General features: G+C 43.5%; 1 protein-coding gene across 2 annotated transcripts in view; it reads left to right on the top strand.

Annotated features, from left to right (window-relative positions):
- MAP2K5 (mitogen-activated protein kinase kinase 5) overlaps positions 1–20,960 on the top strand; it is a 1,189,932-nt gene that overhangs the window by 310,088 nt on the left and 858,884 nt on the right. For both annotated transcript variants that reach the window (XM_085644598.1, XM_085644597.1), the window contains one exon: positions 1,082–1,146. In XM_085644598.1, the coding sequence (XP_085500724.1) occupies positions 1,082–1,146 (65 nt within the window). The remainder of the gene's footprint in view (positions 1–1,081; positions 1,147–20,960) is intronic.

The raw sequence follows: 20,960 nt of genomic DNA, 5'->3' as shown, positions 1-20,960 counted from the left end.
TCTCGTGATACTTCGAAGACTCTTCCAGGACAACAATGTGCAATCATCCGGACCCAACACTAGGCGGCGATCTATGCACAGATATGAATGTCAGCAGCCCTACATGCCAAGAACAGATGCATACTGGTAAGTAGCATATTCAATATTTCACTTCATCAGGCAGTGTTCAAGTGAAGCTTGGAAAGAAACAGGCACGACTTTTGTTTGATACATCTGATTACTGTTTTTCTAACCCCCTGTAAATGATGTCTCGGAATTCAAGTCAGCCACATCTGGTTTAAGATTGTTATGTTTGTTATGCTACCTGAATGATCTTTTCTGCTGTCAATAGCAAAAGCCTAATAGTCACCTTTGCTCGTGACAGAATCCTTCGAAAATCTCATCAAAAACAGAACCATTTTGAATGTGACTTGCTGAGCCAAAGACCTGACCTGTGAAAGAGGATAATTTGCAGATCTTTGTGGGTGCATCTTTTCAGTTGCTTGCCTAAGGTGTGGCTACTTTGCTCCTGAGGCCTAATAAAAATATTGTCACTAGATGAGCCAAGCCGTGGTCCAGAACTGCACTCACAAGAGCAATGCAGCATTGATTTGAACAGAAAAACTGAGTGCACACAATTGTCACCGCTTGTGTATCTTTGTCAGGTATCCCCTGTGAGTGGGTAGAGCCCCACCAGACTAGCTGACCTCAGAAAGGGTAATATTCCCCAAGTGCCACCTCCCTGCCCTCCACCGCCACAACCTGGGATGCCCCCCTGAACCGTCATGCCTCGGGCTCCAGGGCCGGCTGCAGCTCAGCCATGTCTATATCATCCCGTTTTGACACCTTTTATCAAACTTTAATGAAATGACCCCGGCAAGCAAATGGCCATTAAAGCGTCCATCACAGTGTCCCCTGGTATCGCCTTTTATAAATTGGACAGCAAATGTTGTATTGATCCCGGCCTTCTTGCAGCTGAACTTGGAATGACCTGCGCAGCCGATGCTTTATGGGCCGCGCTTGCTTTTCCTTGACATTTCTCTCGGTAGTTTGACACCTCTCTTGTCTTATTTTTCCCTCCACCTCCCTCCTCCTCCTGGAGATGAACGAGCAGGACATTTGTTACCGAGACATCCTGGGCCATGGAAACGGTGGCACCGTCTACAAGTGAGTGTCTGTCCATTGTTCTTCTACTTTGAGAAATGTTTCAGGTGTTCTGAGCTGTGCCCTCCACTTACGCATGCCAGCCCTTGTGCTTCCTACAACTCCAAATCCCCAACCCTGTCTACTCAGTCTTTATTGTGAAACTCATGCTTTTCTTTTTCCTCCTCTGACGATGATCTCTATCTGTTACTCAACATGTCTACTGAGCATCTTTGGAAACGTCCACTCCTCTGCAGAGTTCACCTATGCCTACCTCTATAAACCTTCAAGGCAGCAAACCCCGTAACCGTACAAAGCGTTTGTGCAATTGTGTCTTCTGACTTTTCTAGTGCAAAAATTGGGAGTATGTTTAGAACGACCAATAGGGCTGTTGTACATCAAGTCACGTGTCAGATACCAGCCTGGCACGTGAATGACTCGGCCTCCACATCATTGGCCCTTCATGGGCACTGACCTGTTGGAAACTGTCCCTGTTCCCTATTGGGGAAGTCCATCTCGACCTACGTTTGACTTTTCTCTTCCCCTACTTGCTAATTCAAAAGTCCAACCCTTCACTGACTGGTTCAAAGTAAGAGTGAGTTTGCCAACAGCACTCAGTTATTTCCTGACCCGCTAATGATGGGGTTGAGGATGGCATCTTCCTTAGTCTCAATCACCCAGATCCTTTAAAGTCCAGTTCAGATGGATCTGAGCTGGGTAACAGACTTCTTGAAGTCGCCTCTCTGCTTGTTTTCTGGTAGCTGGGCCCAGCACAAGGCCCTCTGCAGAGGAATGAACAGAGAACAACAGAATGTTGCACAAATATGTAGAGTTTAAAAATGTCAGAAAGCTCGATGTACAGATTCCAAATAATATAAGGATGTAATGTGCTTCAAGTTCCTGCCCAAGGATAAGAGACACCCCGCTTAACAGTGGCAGGTAAGGATGTGAGAAAAGGGATACAAATATAAGATGGGGAAAGTAGCTAACACACACAAAATTAGTTATACTTGGTCATGGATCTTGTTGATTCCTAAATGACTGTGAAAGCTCTTCTTGGAAGCCCTGCAGTGACTGTCCTGGAAAGAAGATTTCTGCCATAACCTGGTTTGACGCTAGCTCTGATGCTGCCACAACATGTTTTAAAACAGAAAGCACACCCAAGCACAGATGTGTATTAGTGTTGGATATCTCTCTTGGAAAGTGTAGCGATTTAGGCCTCTGGGAAGCTTAACTGCTCCCTGAGGCATTGCAGCCAAAAATGATGCAAGATGGTATGTGCTTGATGTGAAGACACAAGAAACCGTAGGTAAATTGATTGGGCCAAACTTTATGTGGTGAATTGGGGCACTGTTTTTGCTTCAGCATTCTACTGATAGTCACACTCTGAACTGGTAGCGTGAACTTCTATTATGGGTTGCATAGCGGCACTTTAACACATTACTGTGGTAGCTGGGATCACTAATCTCGTTATGCACCAGAAAGAAATGTCCACACCTTCCTCGTTGGATGTTCTTTCCATACATTTTACAGCTCTCTGTATTACACTTTAGCTTTTACTGCTCTGCTATGGGTTGTTCTATATCCCTCCTCCTAGTTTAAAGCATTGAAAAAAAATCTAATTGTAAAGTACCAAAATGCATTCTGTCTAAATGATTGACTATGGTCCTACACACACCTCATTAACTATAATCTCTAACTTGAAACCTAACTCAGGCTCTAACTCTCTCCTAAATCTTGTACCTTTACCTAGATTGCTCCCGTAATTGTTTTTTGGTGCTTAAGATTTACTGCGCTTTGCTATATTACCTTTTGGTGGCATTAATTTCCAATGCTTTAAATTCAGTGCTGTAAAAGATGCCCCTCTGGCTCTGGGCATCTTCCAGACTTGATAATCCTGCAGGTGTAGCACGCCCAGGTGAGGGATGCAGCAAGTTTTCACACATTGCATCAGCATCTCAGTATTATGGCACCTCTGCCCAGAGTTTACGTTGCAGGAACAGAATTTAGCTGTTTCTCGCCTTCGAGATACTGGAGATACCCATGGCAGTGACATGCTGGTCCATTTGGTGCCCAGCTCTCTCACTTTCCCCTTGTGTCTCATCCAGTTTCTACCCTACTTCTCCTCTCCCTTTCTTTCCCACTACCTGCCTTTGCCTCCTACTTCCCTCCATCCCTTGTTCTCACTCTCACTGATGTCTCTCCCTGTTTACCCTTGGCTTCCTATTCACTACATCCGACTCGGCCCCATCACTTCTCCATTCCTCGGTCTCCTGCCTTCTTTCCACCCCATTCAAGGGGGTAGCGAAGATTAAAATACCCCCCAATTTGAACTAAAGCTCTTATGGCACTTAGGGCCTCATGTAGGTAGCCAAATACCGGTCGGTAACGGCCGATTTTCGGTAATTATACCGTTACCGACCGGTATTTTGGCTATTGGTATGTAGGGGGTCAATTTCTGGAATCGGAATTTACCGAATCGGTAAAACTACCGAATCGGTAAAATTACCGAATCGGTAACGTTACCGATGTGGTAATTTTACCGATTCGGTAATTTTACCGAATCGGTAAATTCCGATTCCAGAAATGATATGTAGGGGGAGTGTGTGGGTGTGTTTAGGAGTCGGTATTTACCACCAACTTATAGTTGGTGGTAAATAATTAATGTATGTGTGTATGCATTTTGAAGCGCGTAGCAGTGTGCAATGTGGCATACATACATGCCCTTAGGGCATGTATGTGTGCCACATGTGTACACATGGCTGAATCAGGGGTGCAACAGGGTGTCAATGTGACACCCTGCCACCCTTGCATGTTCTCCACCATTACCGAATCGGTATTTACCGATTCGGTAATGAGGCATACCTTCCCCTCAATGGGAAGGTATGCCTCATTACCGAATCGGTAAATACCGATTCGTTAATTTCCGAATTGTAACGAATCGGTAAAAAATACCGACTCATTACCTACATACGAGTTACCACTTCTAACATACCGATTCGGTAACGTTCGGTATTTTAGAAGTGGTAACTGGTATGCTACCTACATGAGGCCCTAAGCAAGCAAAGCAAGTCATTGCGACTCTCCTCAAAAGAGCTTTCTTCTCTCTTCCATTCAAGCATATTCCATTCATCCTTCAATCCACCTACTGATAACCACCATTTCATCTTTACTTTGTCATCCCTTCATTCATCATTCAGTCTTTCTCCATTCTGCCCATCCATCCATTCGTCCGCCAATCCATATTCAAACCTATCCATCCTTCTCCAAACCTATTCATCCATCCATCCTTTAGGTCATCCATCCCTCCAGCCACCCTTACACTCCATCCATCCACCAATCCATCCACCCTTTCACTCACCCATCCATCCTTGCACTCAGCCATCCATCTTTTCTCTCATACACCCACCCATTTATCCTTTAACTCATCCATCCATCCTTTCAATCACCCATACATCTATTCATTAACCGTTTCATTCATCAGTCCATCCGTCCGTCCATCCACTATTATATAGAAGCCATAGTTGCTGCTTATTTATCTTATGCAACTAACAACCATTTCCAAAGCTAATAGTCTTGACTTGTTGTAGGTATGATGTTACTTGTTGTATTATATATCTGGAAGCAATGACCGAAACAGCAAAATACAAGTCTGGCAGCACACTATGCTAAGCACAGATTTTTAGCTTAGTTGTTTTTAAGCCACACCCTTAATTACATTGGCCACGCCCCTGTGAGAGACCCGCCAGTTTTTTCATCCCACTTAAAGCCCTGACGCCAACCCTTGTTTCCACCCTTTTCCTCATATCCTCTCTTTCCTTGCCTCGTTCGCTCATCCTTTTCTCCCCCTGCCCACTGTTCACTCTCCCTTCTCACTTCTCACTCTGCCTTCTCACTTCTCACTCTGCCTGTCTCTCCTTCCCTCCACGTGGACCACATCTCCATCTTCCTACCTGTTCACCCTTTTCTTACCCACCCTTCTTTTGCATCTGTTCTTCCCTTACTACCACAGCCGCGCACACTTTTTTGTCAACCCTTATTCGCGCCAGCTCCTCCTCTTTGTCAGAATTAACAATTTTCCAGTTTTGCACCAACCTTGCCGCTTTGAAACAACCCCCACCCTCCCATAAAACCAACTCTTTCGCTCGTATCTTCCCTCTTTCTTTCCCACTCACTTCGCCGTCTTTCTCTTGCTCTCGGCCGCCCTCTCCGCGTTTCACGCTCCCGCTATTTCCACTCATTATCTTCCACCCTTTCTTTCCCCGTCTCACCCCTTCCTGTCCGTTGTCCGTGCTCTCCCACTTTTTCGCCTCTTCTACCAGTTGCTCCTATGCTTTTTTCTCTTTCCCTCACCCACTTTAATGCACTAGAGTTCTATCTCCCGTCATTTTCATTTCTCCTTGTCCCCCCTTCTCCCTTATACTCCTCCCCCCTCATTCTAATCTCTCCCCCTTTCCTTCCTGACGCATACACACTATTTATCCAATATTCATACATCAGAGTATCACAGATATTGTATTTGTAATTACTGCTAAGTGATGACCTTTGAACTCTGCAGAGATAGCTGCTGACCTCCTGTCATGTTCCTATTATTGCGGAGTGCAAAGGTCATTCGTTGCTCATCTATAGTAAGAGCATTATTTAATGAAAGGTATGGATTTATAATGCTAATATCTGTGAAATGAAGAGGCCTCCCCTCCGGTCAGTGATTGATACGCGTGTGAAGAGCTCTCAAGGAGTCACTGGTAACCTCAAGGCCGTAACAGCCAATCTCCTGGTCTCTGATGTTTTATAATCCCAGCTCTAGCTTTGACTGCAGTTGTGTCCATTATTAAACATATTATTCAGTCTTGAGTCTTCTATGATTAGGTCTTGGGCGCCTTTGCTTTGATGTCCCAGATGGTGAATTAGCAGGTTCCTTCTATATTGGCTATACCACTGACTAAGTTAAAAAATGTTAATGAAAATCAAGGATTTTCTTTGGGATGGCCAGTTGGGGGTTGGCGAGGGTTTGAAGATCCCACTGAGGCGGCAGGAGGGGGTTGCCAGTGGTTAGAGGGTGCAATTGCAGGATTGAAGGCAGAGAGTAGCCCCACTGTGGCAGGGTGATCTGGCTTGCTGAAAATTTAATTTGTCCCATAGTAATAATAATTATGGACAAAATGAATGGGCCAGGGTGCCCACCTGTGTCTGTTAAAGATGCGAGTTGAATCAAATGTGTGTCTTTACGTGGCTCAGTGCCATGTGTAAAAAAAAAATAAAAAAAAATATGATTTTAGAAGGGTCTAAGGGAATATTTAAAGACCTAGCTTGGATATACTCCCCAGTTACAAGCTCAATACACAACAATAATATCCACGTGTCTGTACAGGTAAGTGGAACCACAAGGGACCTCAGAACCGTAACCATAAGCCTATATATCTCTTACAAAATGCAGAAGGAAAAAATCCTTTAATCCGTCCTATTAAAGGATGTTTTCCTTCTGCATTTTGTAAGCGATATATAGGCTTATGGTTACGGTTCTGAGGTCCTTTGTGGTTCCACTTATCTGTACAGACCCGTGGATGTCCGTGCCACGTGTGCCTCTTTCAACCAGTCCTGGCCAACCAGGGGTACTTTATATTGTGGCACACCGTGGCTTATGCTTAAAATGCGGAAAAGGACGATAAAAGGCAGAGAAAGCCAGGCTTGGCAGAAAGTGAAAATAAATGGGCAGATGTGAAGAAGAGCGTTCAGGACTAAGGAGGTGTCTAAGTCACCCCTAGAGGAGAAGGAGTCAGACAGAGCTGGAGGTTGAGTAGGGGATCTGCGGTCTGCTTTAAGAAGAGCACGGGGCCACTGGCGCTTCTGAAAACTGAGCGGATCTGAATGTCTGCTATAAGAATAGAAAGTGGACGCAGGGAGTAACAACCGACTGTGAAGAGTCCTGTGAGGCGGCTACAGAGAAAAGAACGTGAACCAAGTGCGTCGGGGGAGCGGGATAAAATGGCGTCCACAGAAAAAGGACGTACCAGTACCTTCAATTAGGAAGGGGTGTTTGTGGTAGCTACAGAAATAGTGGTCACCGTACATAGCCCATTATTATGAAAGGGTCTGATAATTACAAGCAGATATATCATATAAATTGGGAAGGGGTGTGGATGGCTGCTACAGCTGAGGGTTCAGGAGAGATTGCTAAGGATAATGGAAGCAGGTACAGATGGAAATTGAGGAGGAGTCTCAAAGGGTGCTGCAGAAAGAGGAAGCAGACCCAAGGCCCAGCCTAGCATTGAGCAGGAGCCTGCATGACTGCTAAAGGAATCAAAAGGAAGTAGAGATCAGAGTCACTAATGTGGAAAATATCATTAATACATGGGATTCTGTAATCCCTGTATAAAGGGCAGTCACAAATTTCTTTATAATCTGCGACTTCTGACGCACCAGCTCGCTGATTATAACGAAAATACGTTAGAACTCGAGCAATATAAGGTTATTAAAGTCGAGTTCTGATGTCACAATGCCTGATCCAGAGCCAACAGTCGAGATGAAAGGTAGGTCAGGTCACAGAGCATAACTGAAGCTGCAGTTTAAAGCAACAAACATAAGGTTGCTTTGCTTTCTTCTGCTCGGTTTTAATAGCTTACAATGAGAAGCAGAGAGAATATGTTTATTTTTTTGCACTCCTTAGATAGAGAAAAGCTAGAATTTTTCAGCATGTTTTTACTGGTTCTAAGTTACTGCTTCTTTTTTTCTTTTAACTGACTTGTATTACATTGCTTCTAATATCTGTTTGCAACCAATATCTAAGTTTTTTGATGTGTTTCATTTTGCACTAGAGGTTTTATTTTTATTCTTCATGTTTTCAAACATGCTTGCTTTTTCATATGAAAGAGCTATGCACCAAGGTTTTAAGTGTTTGTAGGAAAGGGGATGGTGTGACCATGTATTATATGGTATAAAATACCCCCTTCCGTACATGATAAGGATATTGCAAGTCACCACGGAGTTCCATAACCTTATAAATGTACTTGGCCTTCTGCCTCGTTCCTCTGTATGGTCATGGAACTCCTTGGTGACTTGCAATATCCTTAAATAGTACGGCAGGGGATACTTTATCCCCTGTACAATAATGAAAACAGATTTCTATAAATGAGAAAGACATATCAAGCCTGTGGGTGATGCATGTAGCTCAACGTGATCGAGAGGAAGCAGGAGAACAGGATCTAGAGTCTATAATTTGTGAGTGATCAGTCTCTCAAAAGAGTTGAAGGGCTCAGACCCTAAAAAGTTCATGTAGATTTGGCTGTCAGAATGCCAGGGTCTAGGTACAGAGAAACTATATTCTAGACAGAGTTGGCTGTATGTTGTAGAATAGACTACAAATTACTGAGATGTAAAAATATTGATAACAAATATATTACATTTACAAAGCTTGAAAGTCAATAATATCTATGGCCAAAATATCAACAGCGTGCAGAAAAGTCTACTAACAAAATACTTACTACAAAAAATATCGTTTTATAGTATTACAAAATGTGTAGACTTAACCACAATATATAATACAAAATATAATTTTAAAATATTTCTAAATAATGTAACATAAAACGTATTCAAAAGTTTAAATATACTAAAAAAATATTTTATAACTTTTTCAATGCACACAATTTTTTTTCGTATATTTGTAAATGTACAAACCATAAAATCCATATATAAGCATTAAAATACTGTATCATATTTTAAAACAATAAACACATGTAAAAAGAAACAATTTTCATACAAGCTTTATCTTGACTTGCAATAGAAATTAAAGTACTAAATGATAAGTGTACATAATTATTTTAAAAAACTAACTACCTACCTTAAATGAAATCACTTACACTGTAATTTGAAAGAAAATACATATATATAAAAACATTTCATTTCATTCAAACACTGGTAATAATTTATTTAGGCTATAAATGTTTAAAATTCTTTTTTTTAAATCACATTATCAGAATATTTGTAAATTCAAGGTGAAACCAAAACGCAACAAAACAGAGTAATATTAATTGATAAAATATACTTTATTAATTTCAGTTGTTCATGCTTGCACTATACTAACTTCAATTCCACAAACTTTTAAAGGTATCGCATGCAAAAAAGGGATATTCTGGCAGGATATTTTGGCCATTTGATATTTTAAAATCACTATTCTGGGACTGTACAGAAAAGACAAGCCCGGGAGTTGTGTGCGCGCGTGCACGCTAAAACGAAATAAAAAGTGACGCGGTCGTTAAATTGAAAGTGATCGCGCGCTGTAAGGGTGCCTCGAGCGATGCGCTTAATGAGCCATGACAGAAAGCCAAATGGCGCCTCTGCACGTAACGGCGCGTGTAAACGCAAGATTTAGGCCACAAGCAAAAACATGTGGTCGGATTTTTAAAGCCCACTTACTAAATGTCTCGCCAGACCAGTGCATGCACTGGCTCAGGCGAGACCTAAAAAGGAATACAAAAAATTGGTGCTGGAGGCAGCCTTGTTCATACCTTTGTCAGTGCTTCTTAAAAACAAGCATTGGCAAAGCAAATAGCTCGCATACCCTATACAAGAGCTTTTGGCTTTGCCAATGTCCTTTAGCCATGTTTTACAGCAACATGGCTGATGTGAAGCATGGCTGAATGTTAGCGGGAAAAGTGTTATGATGCGGCCAGCACAACACAGACAACGGGAGGGTGGCAGGAAATAGGAAACTTGGAAAACGTGACGGTGGGAGGGAATAAGCACAGACAACGGAAGAGTGGGGGGTGGGAAGAAATAATTAACACGGTCAATGGGAGGGTGGGGACCGGGAGGGAGCAAGCAGCATGGACAACTGAGGGTGAGGGGGGAGTAGAGAATAAGCAACAGTGACAGCAGGAGGGTGGGCGATGAAAAGGAAGAAGCAGAAGGAAAAAACAGCAAAATTGTACCTATATCACAGCAGCAGCAGTGGAAGGACTCTAATCAAGATAAAACAATCAGTACTTTGTCCATGCGCCGCACGAAAAAGAGGAAATGAACCCAGGAAATAATGACCAAACGCGAGGCAGCAAAAAAGAGTGACAATAAAGCCAACTAATGGTAAGCAGTGGGCGAGCTCCAAGCCCCTTTTAGAACACAATATCTCTCACAACCGAGAGCACATGCACTGTCGCAGGCAAGACCTAAAATTAAGCATAAAAAGGATAAGATAAACAAGAAACACCTTTCTCTACCAGATTTATTGTGGCCTTCAGTTTCAGTGGCACCAAGTCTACTTGTTTTGGGTGTCGTCTGGTACATACTCATTGTGAGAAACCATTATTCCAACCAGTTAAGAAATTGAAGATTTGGACATATTTTAATTTTTTGTCAGTTCTGTCTTCTTTACAAGCAAGTCTGTGGTCCATAATACCTCTCCGACCAGCACCGTGGCTGAAGCAGGACCCCTGAATATAAGTCGGCGGTCCCTCTGCCCTTATTACAATGCGACTACATTCATGGCGGACGCAATGTGTATATTTCTCATTGCGGCGTGTGCTGCGGGCTGCAGCAGACGCCCCAATAGAAAATAAACACTTCAAAAACATTCCTACAGCGTGTGGCAGGTACCATGCGGTGCCTGGAACATGGTGCAGGGATGGTTAGTGCCCCCAAGGCCCCATAGCGGAGGGCCAGGGGAGAAAGGGGCCCTGCTATGAGCCCCCAAAGTCACTTTCCACCTGCCTTTTCATGGCGGGTGAACTGCCATGAAAGGGCAGGTGGAAAGGGACATTGTAATCCCTACGGCGGTGCCTGAGCCGGCACCGCCCTTATTGTAGGGATTACTAACTCTCTGACGCACCAACAGGCTCCTTGAGCCTGTTGGAAAAGTTGCGGGCGGTCCCCCCGCTCAATGCCTCTGCCCACTGAATCAGAATCCAGCAGTTGGACCACTCATGTAGATGTCGGTGGGCCCGCCACCAATGGCCTGTCGGTGGCAGGCCCACCAACATCGTAATGAGCCCCTTAGTATAGCACAAACTACTCTCTACGTAGGGGCATCTCGATGCTGTAGCGACAATCAAATGGAATATCAGCTGATCAGAATAACCAAGTTTTAAGATGTTTTTTAAAACCATTGAAGTTGGTGCATGCACGAATGAACAAGGGAAGCCTATTCCAATGGTAGGGGGCTAGGTAAGAAAAGGTCCGGCCGCCATGTATTTTGATGTGCAGATGCAGTGAGGAAATAAAAGAAGTTTTTTTTTTTAATCTTAATTTTCTATCAGGCGGTTGAGTTCCTCCTGTAAGTATTTAGGGCCTTTACCTGTCAGGGATATGTGAGTCAGGCAGAGTAGTTTGAACAGTGATCGTTTCCTAATGGGGAGCCAGTAGAGGGCTCTGAATGAGGGGGCTTATGGTGTGCCTGATGGCAGTTAGTTGACCAGGTGCGCTGCAGTGTTTTAAACATCCTGCATTTTGGAAGAAAGGGATTCGTTGGATGCTAGAATAAGGGCATTTCCATAATCAAGGAAGCTGATTATCAATGCCTGAGCCACAAGCTCTTAAAAAAAGCCCTTCCAAGGCTTCCAGACACAGCTAGGAAGACTTTTGTCTAGGCTCTTGTCACCAGTCACCTGGACTATGGGAACTCCCTGCTGTCCTCTGTAAACGACACTCTGTTGTCCAAAACTGCAGGTGTCTAGAACACTGTTGCTCGGCTAATTTGTAATCTTCCTTCTTGCTTGCCTTCCTCCCCGATCCTTAGAAAGCCTAATTGGCTGCATATTAGGAAGCGTGTCATCTTTAACTCTGTTGTTTGACACCCAAAGCACTTCACAAGTCTCAACCAGCTTATTTGTCTTCTCGATTACATCTCTACCTTCCTGCAAAATGTCTGAGATCTTCGGACAAGGCACTTTTGGTGATCCCTCGTATCTGTACCTCAAGATATGTGGGCAGATTGTTCTCTTATTCAGCCCCTTATCACTGGAATAAACTCGCTCTTAGCCTTCGCTCTTGCCCAGATTTCCCATCCTTTTAGAAGGAACTTAAGACTTGGTTGCTTTAGATTCCCTCCATTTCTCTTCTCATGCAGCGTAGCGCCGAGATACTCCTCTGGGAGTGAGTCAGGTGCGATATCAAATGACCAAATAATAATAATAGTGAGGGTACTTCTTGAACTCAGAGGAAACCACTGAAAAATTCTCATAAGAAGGTGCATTGTGCCAAAACAGGTGTCACATGTGGATGTAAGCTGGTCCTTCATTGATAAATTGTCATCCAGCAATATACCCACGTTTCCAGCTGTTTTGCCGGAAGATGGCTCAGGGCCAAGCTCAGCAGGCCGCCAGTCATCTGCCCAGTGGAGTTGAGCTTTGCCAAACAAAAGGATCTCTGTTTTGTCCCTGTTTAACTGAAGACAGTTAAGGGACATCCATGCGGTGATTTTTCTCATGTAGACAATGAATTGCTGTTTGACATTTTCAATGTCAGGCCCAAAGGAGATGACTAATTGGGTGTCGAATGCATATGAAAGTATCTCGAAAGCACAGGACTTGACTAGCTGGGCAAGGGTGCTTCATAGATGTTAAAGAGTGTGGGGCTCAAGGAGGAGGCCTAAGGAACCCCCTTGCCCAAGGAAAGAGTCTTGGATTGAGAGGTGCTAATGGAAACCATTTGAGTTCTGTCCTTGGGAAAGTCTTTGAACCAATCGAGGGCAATACCCTGGATAACTATTTCGTGGACACTTTGAATTAAGATGGAATGTGCGACTGTACCAAATGCCACCAACAGGAAGCACCAGCATAGCTGGAGTTCCAGAGTCCAGAGATAACCTAATTGAGTCTACTACTGTTAGTAAGGCGTTTTCGGTAGTATGGGAGGGTCTAAAACCTGATTGTGAGGCATCCAGCAGTTGATGGCTCTCTAAATAGGAAGGTAGCTGTTTGTTGACGTAGGACTACAGAACTTTGCCCATCAGAGGAAGGAGATCTATTAACTGGATCTGCATTGGGCTTTTTTTAAATGGATGCTGTGGCTAAGGTCGGAGATTGGTTGCAAAGGGACAGGACTGTGGGCACAGAAAGGATGGATAGGGTAGTTATTACATGAGGGGGACGCAGATAAGAGGGAGAGCCGATTTAGTTTTTACTAGCACGTCTAGCATCTTAGTTTGAGAGATAGGCTAAAATCTTTCAAGGGTTCCCGAGATATCATTGCTGGAAAGGTTTGTAGAGCAAGGGTGGGTGGAAGATATAGCATTAGTGTAGAAATTCCTCAGGTTGCTGCCATTGATTTCTTCTCCTGTCATTGAAGACTCTGGCACTTCTCCTGTATCGTCATCGGAAGATATTTGTCAAGGTTTTTCAGTCCTAGGCTAAAGCATGGCATGTAACAACACAGATAATGTGATCTATGTTTTTCCGGAAGTAGAACAAATTAGTACCCGAAATTACAGCGTCTCTTCCAGATGTGACACTCCTAGTTCACCTTCACAGCCCATGCATGGGGTTTTAGTCCGTGTGACTACTAAGCTGGAACTGGAGGCTGTTCTTTTATCTTGTGCTTTCTTCTAAGTAGACTAAAAGAGATGCAAACGGATTCTCGTGAAATGGATGATGAATCTGAATCTTTAACTACACCAAGGAATGTAGTACTGTAAGGAAAGAGACAGGACAGCCTTTGGATATAGTGCCCCTTCTTAAGCCTCCTGCTGTTGGTCTAGTCTCAAGATTGACTCTCTTTGTCGTGTCAAACCTAGTCTTCCATTACGGAACAGCCCCCGTTAACTTGGGACATTCATAACTTGCCATTTTGAAGGCCTTTGCTAAAAAACATACAGTACCCCCAAGGAAAAGTCGTTCATAATAAGTTAATTGTCCACTCATCGGGCCGCCTTGCTTCTCAGGGTCGGACTGGAACCCAAAATCAGCCCTGGTAAAAAAAATTCAAAAAAGTGTCACACCGCATGAGGCCTAGAGTGGAAGGGAGCCCTAGTGTCATGACTGCCCAACCTCTCTGAAAATAGCTGCAAGCCTGCAGCCTACTGGTCACAGTGCGATATGGCGAGTTAGGCTCGGACTGTTGAAAACAAGAAACAAAATGCTTCAGAAATTAGAAGTGAAAAAGAACACAACTCCTCTCTGAGACAAGTTTATGCAGCAGTGGTGTCCTGCTATTCTATTCACAATACGGAGCAGCTAGGCACATTTTCTGTTTTTCTTTACTCAGAGCAGAATTAAAGGGAAAGAAGCTGCACCTGAACCTTAATAAATTATTAAAGACAAAACTTCTTCTCAGGCTACTTTGTAAAATAAGTTAAATTAATCCTAATTAAAGATGAAGAATTGTATAATCATCCAAATGTTTATTAATGCAGTAAAACTTTTACAAGGTTCCCCTGGATAGTATGTCCTCTAGGCACTTTGGGGTCGAGGTCAGGGTCATTGTCAGGATCTAATAGTCTTGACTGAAAAAATCCGGTTTCCATGGGAGCAAGGATACTGGACTATCCTAACAATAGCTTAGGTGAGCAAAAACACTTTAAAATGATATAACTTTGGTACCACAGGTTGCTGCAAAACAGTCAATTGGGAGCTGTTCTAGAGCAAAACTAGTTTCTTTTCTGTTAGAGTTAGGGGCATCCTAGAACTTTTGAGGTTTGTATATTTAACCCTATCAGTGTTCGCCATATGTGGTCAGTGTTTCCGAGATTAGGGGAGCTTTTTTTCATCATGATAGGGGTTTGGTCAGGCTTGGGTTTATGAGGGTGCGAAACCTCTTTATAGCCCATCGTTGGATGGGTGTGGTGGCCATGGAACCCACTATTGGAACTAAGATGAAACACTGGAGTAGGGCAAATGCCAACGCCATATGTCAGTCACTGAAATGGCAGAGATTAGGCAATGGTAAATAAAAGGGGAGGGTCCCTACTTCAAATAAAGTGACACTCTGTGGTGCAATGTGGTGTGTTCTCTAGGCATAATCACTACTATAGAGCCAGCTCACCTGTACTTCATCATCATTACAATTCGCTGTTGTAGTTAGAAGGCATGGTCTTCGTGCAAGAGTCAGGAGTCATTCAAGTAGGATGTAACGCATCATGTCACTGCAGCCTCTTTTGTTGCTCCTTCTGGGAGTGAGAACCCCAACAACTGGTCGGTCTGTCACATTTAGCCCTATCCACGAATTATGTTTTCTCAGGAAGGAATTGTGCCTTCAAATAACTATTAATTTCCTGAATTAATAAATCCTATTTTACGGTAGTTCACTGTGCCCACCTTCTCTGAGCTCCTGTGGGTTGGCCGTGGTCAGGTTGTAGAACTAGCCTTAAAACAAGTAATCACATTGACATACGACTTGCTCCCCCCACCCCCCTGTGAAAATGGCTCGAAAGCTTCAATGAGTATGTGAACCTGATCCAGCCCTACTTCAAATAATTACTAAATATTATTGTTGTTAGCATTAACATTCAGGTATCAGATTGCTTGGATAGGTATTCGAATGGTTAATGTGTTCATTAGCTTTAGAATAAGGAAGACCCAAGTTCGAATCCTGCCCCCCTCGTCCCCCCACCTGATCATGTTGTATGCTCTTGATTTAACCGCGTTATATTTTGAATCCGTTTGTTCCCTTATCTGTTAAATTTATTAGCTTAGAAGCATTTCTAACATAAGTGCTGCGCGTAGTAACATGGTGTATGTTGGATCATTGGCAACACACAGTAGATTACATCATTTTCACATTACTATTGTACAATTTCAGATACTATGAGATAAATCAGTCAGGGTTTATACGCGTGGCTAATCACCGGATAGGGTATCCAGGCGCATGACGTGAGTTGCTGTCAACCCCACCGTCATTGATCTAGTGCGGGTACTAAGGCAAGAAAACAGGTCTGCTGGCTACAGGGTCAGCAGGTTAGCCACTAGGCGCCATTTCCCCCTTCTTCCTGAGAAGCTTGCGCGCGCCCCGCTCGCTCCACACTTATGACGTCGATGCAGCTCCGTGCCTCAGAATGGATGCAATGCTTTGGCGCCATTTGTGTTGCGACTTGTTTGTGGACGCTCTGGGAACGGAATCTCTCGCAGCCCTCCCCCGCCTCTTCTTCCTCGGCTCTCCAAACAGATTGATGATCATTACACAATTATTGTTATTTGTCTACTTGACGGTCAGAACACCCCGAAGGAGAATTTCCTCTAATAGTTTGAGTATCCGCGAGAACAGAGAAAGCGCCTTCCCCTTGACAGCAAACGCGTCCGGCTCCAGACGTGCCGAGCTAAAGTACATAATGTAATATCTGCCACTTAATAGTCTTCAGTCGTGTATGAAAAATATTCCACTGGGAATTAAGAAATCCATACTTTGCGTGAAAGCCCTACGGGGGTAATAAAGATTAATTTCTGCGAGCAAGCAACAGGGCCAGGCAACTTCACTACACGCAGGGATCATGTGCAACATCCTGGGAATTGGGGACTCAGTCCAACAACTGCGCATCGAGCCCAGGTTGTTCTGTGTAGGGAGAGGGCTGCGACCTGTAGGCTGGGTAGTTCCAAGGAGAGGTTCTTCCCACTATGGCGTGCGCCCGGCCCGCTGTATTAATACCTAGAGGGGACAAGCCAAGCCCGACTCGAGCCAAGCACCTGACTGAGCTGAGCCCTTGTCCCACGGTGACTGGATCTAATAAGGGCCAGGACAAGCACTCCAGGCCTGTGCCCTTCTCTCCCTACTACCGTTTTTGAAACTCAAGTATTGTTAAACGTGGGGCAGTTGATTGGTTATAGAAAATCTGCTTTTCTGCTTGAAGTTTTAGCAGGACATGTAAATGAATGCCTCTTCTGCAGACGGAAACACTTCACATATGTCTCCTGAAGACATGTAACCATGAGCACCCTCTTGTGGGATCGTTGAGGCCGCTTTGTTTTTATAATCTATTTCATTCATTTTTGTGCCTTGTAGTGCAGGTCACTGTACGAAATATTAGCATATTATGCAAACATTTTGTTTTATGTACCTAAGTAATAATTCACAGCATCTCTGTACTTTGCAAAGACTTGTGGTCATTTATAGAACAGTTTACCTTACCAAATATCACCACAGTACTGGCTCTTTATGTGCCTGTGTTTTAGGGGATCACCCTATCAAAAGCACCATTTTGCTTTAAAAGTACGTAGTATTTCTTTTTGAGCATACATCATTCCAACTGCATAGGTTGCTCTAGAGGCAGCAGTGATGCAAGTACATTACATGCACTGCTTATATATATATATATATATATTGCTGTATTTAAATCTGTGGCATGTCGGCGCCGGCCTCTATTGACAAAGGCGGCAAGCCGAAACGTGTCTAGTTGTGTATATTTGTTCCGATTAAATTTGGAATTGACACGTTCCTGCGAGTGCTGGTATAATTTTGAATACCGCAAGCTGTGGATTGAAAATCCGCGCGGTGTCCGTCACCGCGCATGAAAGCACCCGATCGCGAGTGCAAGGGAAACAAGACGGAGAGCGAGTGTGATATATATATATATATATATATATATATATCACCCACTGGCGGTCGCCAGTAGGTAGTTATAGTTAGGACCTAGTTACTATAGGAAAATGGCAACATTCTATTCGCAATAACTTTGGCGTCGATTGATGAATCTTTGTGAAATTTTCAAAACTAATTCTTTGTTGAGATCAGCTCCTATGTTGAAAGTTTGGGGGTGATTCGTCAAGGGGGGGCCGAGAAAAAAAGGGGGTCCCAAAACGTGTTTTCTCCATGTTAATTGCCATAGGAAACGTTAGGCAAGGCTACAGGTCGAACGGGTGAACGGAATTACCCCAAATTTGTCAGGGAGAAGGGTCTTGGTCTAGAAAGCACGCTTTTGTTATTTGGTATAAATTCGTTCCGTAGTTTTTGAGAAATATCGAAATTTACAGATATCGATATTTGGGAATTCTGCCATCTGATTGGCTGAGGCGTTACGAGCACGAGCTTGTTGCTGATTGGCTGCGAGCGGTTGCAACTAGGAGGTGTTGGCCGCCATTTTGTGATTCCGTTGAAGCGAGTAAGGTGAAAAAAGGGGGGGGAAAAGGGGGGGAAAATGAGAAATAGTGGGAGGGAAGGAGCACTGTAACCTCTGTAGGGTGTTTAGGGTGTGCTATAGAGGGGGTGCGAAGCAAAGTATTTACCCCTACCGGTGTATAAGTGGTAGGGTTATGGAAATTAAGTGAGGTATTGGGTAGAGTCTGATGCGGGTAAGGTGAGCTGGTGCGGGACTCTGGGATTAAAGCGTGAGCCCAAATTGTGTGTCTTATGCTGTGAAGTCATGTGCCGTGGCCGCTGCACTACAGTTGTAGAAGTAGTGTCCGGATGAGTTTATAACTACTAGGATGAACTACTGACCCGTACTGGTATGAAAGTCCTGGGGTACAAAATATATGTGAGGTATTGTCCAGAGTCTCATGTCGCTAAGCTGAGTTGCTGCCGGAGTCGGGGATTAAAGCGTGAGCCCAAACTGTGTGTCATATGCTGTGAAGTCATGTGCTCTGGCCGCTGTGCCACATCTGTGCAAGTAGTGTCAGCATGTAGTTATAGGTACTTGGATGAACTTTTGTTTAGAACATTGTAGCTTGTGTATGGTGCTTAGGTGGTGTTGTATAGGGAGTGCGAAGGTAAATCAATATGGTATTTGTAGAGCGCAAACTACTCACCCCTATGGGTGAGTAGAGCTGGGGATCAAAGCGAGAGGTCTGTGCTGCAAAGTGAGATGGTCTGGCCGCTGCGCCACAGCTTGGGTGCGGGAGTTGGCATTATGTGGCCCTAAAATAGGGGGCCTTAGCTGGAGCTACATATAAATGCGGATGTACAGCTTCAAGTTATTCAGGAAAACTCGATTTCCCTGATCTGTGAAGTGTACTCCATCACTTCTGTATATATCCGCCATATCAAAACGTATGTTGTTGTTGTATATGGACCCCATTTTGTGGTCTCTGAGGTATGCAGAGACAGCTTTGTTGACTTTTTTCTGAGATTTTTCAATCTGAGGACAAAATTGTTTGGACCATTTCCACTTCTGTCTTTGGCATATATTGGAATATATAAAGACAGTTTGAGGCAAAAATAACAAATTGTCCAAAGGTGTCCTTCATAAGCATTTCCAAATCTACCCCAGTCAATGTGCCTAGGTCGTTCCACCACAGTACACAATCATGAGGTCAGGGTGTTGGAGATGCAAACAGGTTTTAACCAAAGGCAACAATTGGTGCCACTTCAATCCTCTCTGTCCAAACCATTTAATGTCCACATTTTGTAAACCTAGGTCTAAGTCAATAAGTCTCTGTTCTGCATACCTCTTGCACCAGAAAACATAGCTATGTCCTACGATCCACACTAGCATTTTGAAGGTATGGCTGTAAGGTATGGAAAGATGTCTGTAGCTCATGCAGTTCCTTCGTAGAATAAGATATGTTTAAAGATAGGGAACTAGTTTCTTTTCTCATACAAAACGGTACCTGATTGGGAGATGAAAAGCATTGTTTTTTAAAAGTAGGGTGCACATTCGTTTTGTGGAAAAGTATGTTTGTGATTGGTTAAGAAAAAGCAGTTTGCACGTACATATTATAGGATAAAATTTGCTCAACTCAACCACACCTGCTACTTGCATTTGGAAGACACTGTTCGAACTTAAAACAATCGTGAACTTTTAACCTGCATGTGCCGTTAAATGTTCGAGAAAATATTGCACAAAAATATTGTTAGGTTTAAAAAAATTGATGAACTTTTCGTGTAGCTGTTTCTACTCATGCCAGGGTCGTCGGCTCATTGAACTATGTCATCCGACTTCTGGTAGGATTTATATTTTTAGATTTTGCGCTTCCTCTGTTTCTTCACTACATTCTGGTCGCTGTACTAAACGTGTGTAAGTAGTGTTAGTATGCGTTTATTCTAACAAATGCATCATGGTAGTAGGGAGGGCGACCTCTCAGGCGCAGCTCATACAATGTCCCGGGGTGTGCATTCGCTGGACATTTGTGTTTGCTATTTGAGGGTGGTGCATGGCTTCCACCCTGTGATAGCAAATACTTGTTCGACTACTTGAAGCGAGAGGAGGAAATCCTTGTATCGCTGTAATAGAGGGGATGCGGATGGTAAAAATGGAGAGAAAAGAACAAAACAAAAAAAAGCGGGGTCTCACCCGTTCTTTTAAATGAGGCCCCTGGTGGGTGGGTAATGTTCCGTGGCCAATCCAATTATTATATTGCAAGGTCTCTGTAGGACTGGGGATCTTAATGTCACATGTAAATTATGCGCAGGAGGGCACAGAGACGTTTTGCAGCCTAGGGGAACGCCATCTTCCCAGGTATTGTTTACTAATTGTTCGGGGGGTTCGAGCCCAACTGAAGTCCGGGGAACGCCACACTCCGGGTCTTTATTTAAATATGCAGGGTGGGCCTCGGCAGTCCCTGAAGCCTCGGTGGTCCTAGGCAGTGCCTTATTTGTTCTGTAATCACACGGGCAGTACTTATGGTGTTCTAAAGTGATACACTCATAGAACTCTTGCAGTTGTACAATTACCCAGGCTTCATTTGTCTAATAGTCAGTCAGATAATATTTGGTAGGTGCACTCTAATATTAAATAATGTTGTCCTTAAAATCTCCTATAAACAGATGATTTTCACAATAAAAAATAGACAAGTGTCATCAGAAAAAGAAGACCTATACACTCAGTTATTTATTTGAAAAAATAAGTAACCTTTATTAAAACAGAAATAAATAGAAATGTAACTTTAATAGAACAGTATAATTAAAAAAAAACGTGGGTTGGACTCCAGTGGAAGCAGCGTAGGAAACCTGCAAGACAAAAATGAAATATAAGTATGTGTGCTATG

The sequence above is a fragment of the Triturus cristatus genome, chromosome 3_1 (genome assembly GCF_964204655.1).
Source record: "Triturus cristatus chromosome 3_1, aTriCri1.1, whole genome shotgun sequence".
NCBI classification, from domain to species: domain Eukaryota; kingdom Metazoa; phylum Chordata; class Amphibia; order Caudata; family Salamandridae; genus Triturus; species Triturus cristatus.
Note: the sequence above shows the minus strand (reverse complement) of the source record. Positions and strands in the feature narration are given on the sequence as shown.